This window comes from Lactuca virosa, chromosome 7, assembly GCF_052849685.1.
Source record: "Lactuca virosa cultivar CGN04683 chromosome 7, Lactuca_virosa_CGN04683_v6, whole genome shotgun sequence".
NCBI lineage: Eukaryota > Viridiplantae > Streptophyta > Magnoliopsida > Asterales > Asteraceae > Lactuca > Lactuca virosa.
Genome location: NC_136432.1, coordinates 34,026,565 through 34,037,221, shown reverse-complemented (window position 1 = coordinate 34,037,221; position 10,657 = coordinate 34,026,565). Strand labels below are relative to the sequence as shown.

Sequence of the window (10,657 nt, the reverse complement as noted above, 5' to 3'; positions counted from 1 at the left end):
TGCCTGATGCTGCTCCTTCAGTTGCAGCTCTATCTCCAGCTCACGCCGTCTCGCGGCTTCCTGTAGATCCAGGAGGGTCTCACAACGTTGTGTAGCCACAAACTGTCGTATATCCGTCTTGAGCATACTCAGATAACGAGTCATCTGAGACTGCTCCAACGCAAACTCCGGGCAAAACATAGCCCTCTCCATGAACATCCAGGTAATCTCCATCACAGACTCCCCATCCTATCTCAATGTCCAAAACTCCTGAGCAAGCCGCTCCCGTTCCACGCGCGGAACGTAGCGAGTGCGAAACATATCTCGGAACTGCTCCCAAGTAACAGCAGCCCGCTGATCATCAGAATATGAACCTGTCGTCAATCTCCACCAGTCCTTTGCCCCGAGCCTAAGCAGGTTCAGAGCACACCTGACCTTCTGGTCAGCAGGACATGAGCACGTGAAGAAACAGCCCTCCACGTCAGACAACCACCGCATAGCCCTGATCGCATCCTGAGTACCATCAAATGTCGGGGGCTTCGTATTATCGAAGTCCCGGTACTGGAAAGCCCTGCCGGCTCCTCCTCCAACCCCTGCCGCAGTTACAGCCGAAGTGGCTGCAGCGGCTGCTGTCTCTGTCAGAGCTGCATATCGCTCATCAAAATACTCGACCATCGCGGTCTTGATCGATCCAAACATCTCTGGTAGCTGTGCTCGGAAAGCCGCAGCGACCTCATCATGCAGAATCTCCCGGATCCTGGCATCCAGCTCCTCAGTCCCCATCTGAACCATGGGCTCAGGTGCTACCGGCACCTTTGGCCCTCCGTCCCCCTGTCCCGACCCTGATCCGGATCCCGATCCTGATCCGGACCCAGCAGCAAAACGTCTCGTCACCACCATACTGAAAGATACGTTCAAGACATCAGATACACAAACATAATATCGGGAGACCAAAACCCACAAATCCTAGGGGTTGTGACTTCCTTGCTACGCGTATGGGTCTTGTGCTTCCAGTAGTACGGGCCCATACTACCTTCCACACCTACCCATATTTGTCTCAAGTATCACCACAACTCCCTAATACTATACTCAACATAATGTGCGCTCAACCCTCACTACTAGGGGACATCGCCTATCTCACTACTGATCCCACAGCTCTGCACAACTCACACCTCCATGGAACTTCCATCAGCCCCTGCAGCGCTAGTGTATGCTAGCCGCACATAACGCTGGTACTCAACATAATGTGCGCTCAACCCTCACTACTAGGGGACATCGCCTATCTCACTACTGATCCCACAGCTCTGCACAACTCACACCTCCATGGAACTTCCATCAGCCCCTGCAGCGCTAGTTTATGATAGCCGCACATAACGCTGGACCCGATAGACTTTCGAATATCCAACCCTACCCTAAGGTCGAGTCAGACATTCTCAGGCTATAAGATCTTAACTATACACGGCCGTGATGCATACACTAAACATCTGCAGTTATGATGTCAATCCCATATACAAGAAACCCTAGGCTAATAGGTATCATATAATCAGGCAAATCTATCATGCGATTCCTGAAGATCCCTAGCCTAGCACTAGCATGTTGTTCTAACATATCAGAATATCAAATAACTGTATGGTATTTTGGGGTTTACTTACAGGCTCCGGCTGATCGTACCCTCTGCATCCTCCATCCTTTCTTTTGAAAACCATTTTTAAAACTTACTTCCCAAAAATCTCCTTGGTTTGAGACTGGATTCACACGAGTGTTCCTCCAATTCACTCAAACCAAGGCTCTGATACCAACTTGTAACGTCCAAAAATTTCACGCCAAATTCAAACTTTTTAAATCACAAATAAAAGTCAAATAGTATTGTTTACAAAACGTTTTCAAATCAATATCCATCAGAGTGTCCCAAAATCATAACATAAGGATGAGGAGCGGTACGGTCACGCCTTCGCCTTGCCACGATCTCCTGAAGTACCTGAAACAATAAACTGAAAACTGTAAGCCCGAGGGCTTAGTGAGCTACCCCCAAAATACCAATACCACACTGACAATACCATATCAGTAACAATCAATCAATCAATCATGCATACTGGGCCATCGGCCTGACTGGTCCGCCCTACCGGGCCTACAATCTATCTGAATCTATTCATGCATACTGGGCCATCGGCCTGACTGGACCGCCCTACCGGGCCTACAGTCTATCAGAATCTATCCCGAGCCTTCGACATGACTGATCCGCCTCGTAGGCCTGCAGTCTCCCCGGACCGCTCATAGGGTATGTTGGCCTTCAGCACAAAGCAGGACCGCCTCAACCCAACCAATAAGCAAATAACCAAGTTCGCATAACTATCATATACTGGCATATACAAACATCAAACATATCTGTCATACTGATCATCAACCATAGAATCCTCTCGTAACTAGAGTACCGACCTAGCAGGTCACTAACATACCAATCCTTACGGATCATAAAGCATAACATACTGTCTACCCTGATTCCGATCTAGCAAACCAAACCATATGTAGCATACCATAACAATAACAACTAAAAGGGCCGGCCTTGGTGCCGTAGACCCTATCGATATAGCGAGGATAACTCACCTCGCAGATGCCGACTCGAAAGGTAAACTCCAATTCTCGGATCACTTGACACAGGCTCCACCACCTATGACCATAGTACAATATACTCATAAGTCCTTAAATCTATAAGGTACTCCATAACCCACCAGTCAACCCCTGGTCAAGGTCAAAGTCCTCAGTCAAGGTCAACAGTCCATGTTGACCCCCAACTCGCCGAGTACCCTTGGCTACTCGCCGAGTTCCTCGAAGCACATTCCACTCGCCGAGTCATCGGGGTGACTCGTCGAGTTCCTTCGATTCCCGTTCAAACTCTAAGGCCACCCGTCGAGTTTCCTCCTTGCCACTCGACGGGCACACACGCATACATATCCTAGGGAAAACTCATCCGACGCGCCGAGTTGTTCTTCAACTCGTCGAGTCTTATGGTGATCTTCATCGGACTCGCCGAGTTGTTCATCCAACTCGTCGAGTTAACGGCCATCTTCATGTGACTCGCCGAGTCCATTCAGTCCTTTTTCCATACAGACTTGTTTTGAGCCATGCAGCGGCTCCAAATCACAGATCCAAGCTTCTAGGGCATGCTTTTCACGTAAAGTTGCAAACTTTACGTGCATGTATGACTAATAAGGCTCTTAATGCCAAAACTAAGTTCTTAATGGGGCTTTATGCACAATGAGGGCCTCATTCTCGACCAAAATCAGTGCCTTATGACTCTAGAACCCAAGAAGGTTACAGATCTGAAGTTACAACTTCAGATCTAGCTTATATCCCACATTACCATCTCAACCAAACCATAAAAACCCTAGATCTCAACCAAAAGAGGTCTAGAAAGAAAAAGGAGAAAAGATGACGACTTGATACCTCCAAATGATGCTATTTGAGGTAGATTTCTGATCTCCCACACTTCCTTGCTCCTAGCCCTTTTGTTTTCCCCAAGTTCCTTTCCTCACAAGATCTCCTCTCCAAAGCCTTACACACACAAGAATGAAACACCACACGAATTAGGGTTCTCTGAGCTCTCAAAGGACTGCAAAGAGGCCAAAGGAGGCTTATGCTTCCTTAAATAGGGTGCAAAACCCCGGGATTTAGGGTTTCATCTGCCAGCTCCTACTCGTCGAGTCCCAATATGGACTCGTCGAGTAGGCCACTTAACACGCGATCCCACCCCGCTGCTACTTGACGAGTAGGTCAACCAACTCGTCGAGTAGAGCTTCACCCAATAAATCTTATTTAAACAATACCTGAGAATCGGGGCGTTCCAATTTAAATGGGTCTTAACACACCAAAATCATAGATCTGGCCTCCTAATGTCCATTTTACACGTAAAGTTCTAAACTTGATGCACATGCATGGGGTCCTTGCTTCAAAAAGCCATAAAATGTGGTCTACAAGATGCATGTGGTGTTTATGGCAACAAAGTGGGCACCTTTATGCCATAAAGACCCCCAATAGCCCTAGATCTGAAGCACAACTCACTTCTTATACTCAATCCCGAATACATCCTCACTAGGGCTTAGAAAGATGTAGAAAAAGGTCCAAAATCAAGATCTAGACAATGAATAGACAAGGTTTCAGCTTTATACCTCTAATAAGCTGGAAATGTGCTCAGAACTCTGAATCCTCTTGGTTCCCCTTGATCTCACAAGCCTCATTCTTCTCTTCAAGCTTCAATCACACAAAGTAACACCACAAGGCTCAAGAACACACTAAAAACGGCTAGGGTTTCGAGTTAGGGTTTGCTCTGGACGATGGGGGCTGAGTTGAGGGGTTATAATGTGTTTAAATAGGGTGCAAACCCTCAATTTAGGGTTTCACTCAGACAACATCTACTCGCCGAGTCTGTCTCCCGACTTGTCGAGTAGATCACTTAAACTTTCCGCGAGTCACGACTCTACTCGACGAGTTGGGCCTCCAACTCGTTGAGTCCCAGAGGAAAACATAAAAATACATGAATTGAGTGCATACCAGGGATTGGGTGCTACATTCAGGTACTTCCGAGGATCGTTGGAAGGCGAATGTCTGATTGTACACACTCGTTGGGAGATTTGTTACTGGGGCAGTCTGTGATACTCTGATATTTTGTGATGATAATTTGTATTTGACATTTATGTTTCTGATGACTTGGTTTATGAATAATATTTTGGTAATTTAAAAATGAAAAAAATTGGTTTAAAATTTGAGGTGTTACAATTTTCTTAAGATTTCTTATTTTTTTTAATTAAATAAACAAAAAAAAAATCCCAAGCCCCCCACCAAAGTCATCATCCCCAATCCCCACCCATCTCCCTTTCTCGATGTTCCTTCTTCTTTATTCCCTTCCATCGCCACCAGGAGAACCGAAGAAGGGCGATGATTTCGTAATGGAGACCAGAGTTAGGGTTTGCACACATTTGTGCTGGATCTGTGCGCCACAGTAGGAGTGAGCGACGGAGAAGTATGAGAGGAATTCGACAACTGTGGTCACCGCCGCCTGCCTTCTCCGTTGCCACCTCCGTCCGCCTTCAATTGTTATAACGACGATTAAAAACAAAAACTTGAAAAAGATACATACACACCCATGCAAGTCCATGGGAAGGAAGTGGTGGTGGAACTGAACTATAAGAGGGGGAATAGGTAGTAGAAGTGGGTCGTATGTGTTCATCACCACCCCGACCATGCTTGTTCATTAGCTCCGATTCGGGTGGCAGAGAGGAATGAAGGATTTTGGTGAACCAAGAACACAACACACACATACATATACTGTCTTCTTGATTCAACTCTGATTTTAGCTTCGATTATGGTGACCCAATCGAGTGAATCGATTTTAGCTTTAATTTGATTCAGTGCCATTATCTACTTCTTTGATTTCATTAATCCCTAAACCTAGAAATGATATGAAAATACACATATGAAATTGATTTTTCAGAAATCGATTTGATTCTGTGCCTCCATATCTTCACTATGTCGTTGATTTTTCTTTGTGCTTGGTTTTGATTTGGCCCCTTTTTTGTCTGATCTGTGGTGATTGTGGTTGATGACGGTGTGGTGGTCGATGACATGGTGGTTGATTGCAATCGTGGTAGTATATGGCAGTAGTGATGGTGGTTTTGGGTGTAGGATGAATGATGATATTTTAGAGTAAATTATATATATATATATATATATATATATATATATATATATATATATATATATATATATATTCTTTTTGTAATATAGTAAATAATAAATTACTTAAAAGAAAAGGAAAAAGAAAATCAAGAAAGATATAACATTCTTTTCAAGCTGATAGGGACCAAAATCACTAAAATATTCAAAGATGGACCGTTGGTATAACATCAAAACTTGTTGGACAAAAATCACAAAATTTTGACAAATACAGACCATTTTTGCAATTTTGTCAAAAAAAAAAAAAAAAAAAAAAATTTGAATGTTTCCCTCTATTCTCCTCCTTCTCCGCTTCTCGCCATACCATAACAGGTATGAATGTATGATTCATATATCTAGTTGTTGATAGATTTTGGATTTTCTCTTCTATACGTAGCAGGGTTTGCAGGAAACGTTTCGTTTTAAAATCGCTGATCGAAATCAGGGTTTATACTGTTTACATTTCCTTTAGGCAAATGCGTATTTGGATTTGCAGATGATAATCAATGCCCTTCTTAACGATCGATTTCAAAACTGGCATAGTCTATCCAGTTTTGAAATCAGTATGTAAGTCAGATTTATGATTCATATTTTGGAGCTATGTTGAAGAGAACTAGTGTTGCTTTCCGATTGCATTCTTGTTCACTTCACATATTTCCACGCTCTCCTTTTGGCCATGAATGATTAGCGTTTGGAATGCTGTTTTTTGCATTTTATTCCCGTTCCAGTCGTCTCTCTCCGTGTCTGTGTCTAACCCTAACCTCAAATTAACCTTCGTTTTCCCCAAATCCAACTCACATTAATTCCCAAAATTGAGCAGTTGATGATGCACACTCATAGTACGCTCGCTTCAACGCCTGCGGGTGGAGGCAGTCTATCACCTTCCCGAAATCCAATCAACGAGGATTTGAGTAAGCAGATGAAGGTTAGTTCGTATTGGTATTCACCCATTAATCTGTTATCTCGTGTTTTCTGTTAGCATCTAATCTTCCCATTATCATTCATGATTTCATTCACACTTCTTTTATAGGAGAACTTCCAAAAAATGAAAATAGCATCGCTCCAACTACAGATAGCTATTGCCACAGAAAGTTTGGCAGCTGAAAGGTCACATAAGCTAGTAAGGCTTTTGATGTAACAATTTCGTGTTATCTAATTGTTTCTTATCTTGAATCTCTTTTGCATACATTATTAGGATGCCCTTGAATGTCTTAAGACTTTAGAAAAGAATCAAGATTCTTTAAAGGAGGAGCTTGTAAGGATCCAACAGAATGCATTGACTGCTAATAAGAAGGTAATTAGTATTTGGTAATATAAATAAGAGAATCCACAACCATACAAGTAAATCTACAAAATGTGGTTCTGATTTCAGATATTGGTTTTCTTCATTATTGATTTTTCAGGTGGAAACATTAGAAGATCAGAATAAGATGTTGCAAAAGCTTAACATCAAACTTGAAGATCAACTTGAAAGAGCTAATAATGCAAACAAAAACCTAGAAAGGGAGAAAGATATGCTATTAAAGTACAGCATGACATTGGAGAAACTGTGTCTCATTTATGAGGCTCAGATTGCTGATGCCAAGGTAAGTCTTTTGTCTCCATTTTTTTTTTAACTTTCACATATCATTATATCAAATTTAACATTACGCATGACTTTTTAGGTTTTATGTTGTTAGACAAATGTCATGAAACTTGCTATGATTGATACAAAAGCAGTATATATTTGTTGATCATAACATCATTTCATTAAATTTGGCTGAAACATAAAACTTTGTTTTTGCATTCTGACAATTTTTATGGTGTTATCATAGAATTCAAGAGATGATGCTGTCAAGCAAAAAGGAACTGCATTGAGGGATGCAGATATACTCTAAGGATAACTGAAGAAAGTAAGCAAAGATGGTAGGGATTTTTGTGATATATGGTTTTGGAGCAAATGTTTTGTCTTGATTTTGTGAGCAGAGTAGTGCTAAAACACTCTCTTATACTCTGAGCAAAATGTACAACTTGGAAAAAGAATTTATGTTTTACTAGCTTTGCTCCTTTAGGCATTCATACACATTCTATTTCCTTTTATATCGGGTGGGAAAAAATAAATATTTGACATGGAGATTGTTTAACTTGATTTAACAAGAGAAACCATTAATTTGTGAAAACAAAAAATATTAAATAAAAACATGCATAAAAATAAATATGTAAGAGCACATAGGTAACCAAGTGTAAAAAAAGGTTATATAAATTGCAAAAAAAAGTTGTACAAAAAAATTGTTGGCTAAGTAGGATATTAATCTTAGTTTATTGGTGAAATTTGTATAAAAAAAGTAATACTATCGAAAAACTTGTTTACCCTCACAAGTTACAAAATATAAACAAAAATGACAAGTCACTATCGTACGTAAATCATTTTCCCAAATATATATAGACAAAATTGCAAAAATGGTCCTGTGGTATCATTTTCCCAAATATATATAGATAAAATTGCAAAAATGGTCATGTGGTATGCAATTTTTTGGAGTTTTAGTCCAAACCACGACCTTTTTGGATTGGTGGTCTTTTTGAGGTAGTTTGCTTGTGATTTTGGTCCTTTGGTAAATTGAAAAGACTAAATTGCCCTTATTATATATATTTTCCATTTTTTTTCTTATAAGTATTTATATATATATAATAAAAATAGGAGTCTCTCTCTCTCTCTCTCTCTCTCTCTCTCTCTCTCTCTCTCTCTCGAATTTTGCTGCTGCCATCAAAGAGTAAAACAACCTTTCTCTTTCCTTCATTTTTCCTGTCGATCAGAACAACAATCCAAAGACCCCCAATTCGGTGTTGCTTCCGTTCAACATCCTTCTCCGATCTACAGAGGACTGAAGTCCTTCCTCCTCATATATGTGTTGTTCTTGATCGGGTCAAAAAAGAAAGAAGTTGCCAGAGCAGCCCTTCGATGTCGGCTCGCCTCCTAGTGAGCTGCTAAACCACCATCATACCACCTTTTTTTTTAAAAAAAAAAATTTGTGCTTCTCCTTTCACGATCAGACGAGGATCGAAGATCCTCCCCCGATTTCTACCTTTGTTCTTCTTCACGATCGGTCAAAGACCGGAGACCCTTTCCCTTCGATGTCACAGTCGTCGGCAACGGCTTTCTGCCGGCTCTTCCTCTCCTCGCGATTTCCCAGCCACCTCCGGAGGTGCTTCCTATTTGAGGGTGTTTGGGATTGCTTTTAAAACAACTTTTGACTTTTAACTTTTCCAAAAAGTTAAAAAAATAGCCAAAAGATATTTGGATGATGAAAAAGATCTTTTAAAATAACTTTTTGTGTAGAAGGAAAAGTTGGTTTTTGAAAAGTCACAAATTCTATCTTTTTGTAACTTTTGAAACTTTTAACTTGAAAAGTTGTCTTTTACCCAATAAGTAAAAACAAACACATTTAAAAAAAATTCTTTTGGAAAAAGTCACTGGTCAAAAAGTCCTTTTATAAAAAGGACTTTTACCCTTAAAAAGTAATCTCAAACACCCCATTTGTGTTCCTTCCCAATCTGTTGAAAACGATGATCCCTCCCCCCCCCCATCATTTTTGTTTAAATAGTTTACGAAACACCCCCTTTCCTTGACAGATCGATTCTCCAAAACGAGGATGTTGCAAGATCTGGGAGGTTAAATAGAGAGGATTCTTTCAGGTGAACTAAGCCGATGCCGAAGAAAGCTAAGTAGATAGCGATTTGCAGATTGGGGAGGAGTAATAGTGATGGTGATGATGATGTTCCCAAAACGATAATCAGAGTCAAAAGGGATGGTAGTGAACGGTAATGGTGAAGATATAGGGGGATGGAGACTGTTGGAGGCGAATGATGGTGGCTTATGTGTTTATAAATCTTGATTGCGTTTTTTATATGTAGGAATTGAGCATTTTTGTAACAACGTAAATTTCCAAAACAATTTTTCATTTTTAAAACATACTTTTATTCATAAGGTAATATCAAAACATAATGTATCCAATGTTATCATAACAAACATGTCCCAGGAATCACAAGACATAAACTCCATGAGTGTGTACGAATCATGCCGGCGCCTTCCCGCGATCCTCGCTAGTACCTGAAACACATAACACAACAACTGTAAGCCTAAATGCTTAGTGAGTTCCCCAAAATACCACATACGCACATACGCCACTCAAGGCTATAAGACCTTCCAGTCGCTGTGTCTCAGAGGACTTCCGTCCCACAACCCTGGTAGACCTTCCGGTCCTACCCGTAATGACCTTCCGGTCCATATCATGTTGACCTTCCGGTCCATACCATAATGACCTTCCGGTCCTTAGCATAATGACCTTCCGGTCCTTCGCATTCATAACATACATACCACATCCATATCATATAACAGCATACAGCACATACATCTCATAGCATATAAGACCTTCCGGTCACATATAGGTACCACTCTAGGTACAATATAGTGAGAAGACTCACCTCGTACGATGTCGGATAACCTCTCGTGCTCGATAACCCGACCTAGCCTCCTCCTATTAACATAATAACATTCCTGATCAATACCCTCTCATAGACTCATCTCTAAAGATTGGGTAGAAGGCCATTCTACCCCTCCCTGAACTCTTCTGAATCAGCTTGACCAAACCTTAAGGTCAACTGAAGTCAACGGTCAAACTTTGACCCGACTCGTCGAGTGCACATGGGCGACTCGACGAGTCCATGCGGGTCCTCTGAATCCTTCTAGCCTCACTTGGCACGTCGAGTCATCCCTTCACTCGACGGGTTACACCTGTCACGAATCGCGGGGCAACCCCGACTCGACTCGTCGAGTGCACTAAAGGACTCAACGAGTTCCTTCCATGGCAACACTCAAATGACCTTCTGAGGTCAGATCTATTTCTCTAACCTATAGATCTGACCTTACCATGCCCTAAAATCACGTAAAGGTCCGACCTTTACACTCATGTAACGTCCAAATAGCTTCTTT

General features: G+C 41.5%; 1 protein-coding gene across 2 annotated transcripts; it reads left to right on the top strand.

The window, feature by feature from the left end:
• The first annotated feature begins 5,935 nt into the window (after positions 1–5,935).
• On the top strand, positions 5,936–7,746 carry LOC145126019 (uncharacterized). Of its 2 annotated transcripts, XM_079061421.1 has the most exons (6): positions 5,936–6,021; positions 6,509–6,613; positions 6,719–6,808; positions 6,884–6,982; positions 7,092–7,274; positions 7,503–7,746. In XM_079061421.1, the coding sequence occupies exons 2-6, from the start codon at positions 6,512–6,514 to the stop codon at positions 7,563–7,565; spliced, it is 537 nt and encodes a 178-aa protein (XP_078917547.1). In that variant the 5' UTR covers positions 5,936–6,021; positions 6,509–6,511; the 3' UTR covers positions 7,566–7,746. The 2 variants fall into 2 exon arrangements, with proteins under 2 accessions (XP_078917547.1, XP_078917548.1); XM_079061422.1 differs by lacking the exon at positions 5,936–6,021 and having other exon boundaries at positions 6,034–6,613.
• The last annotated feature ends 2,911 nt before the right edge of the window (positions 7,747–10,657 follow it).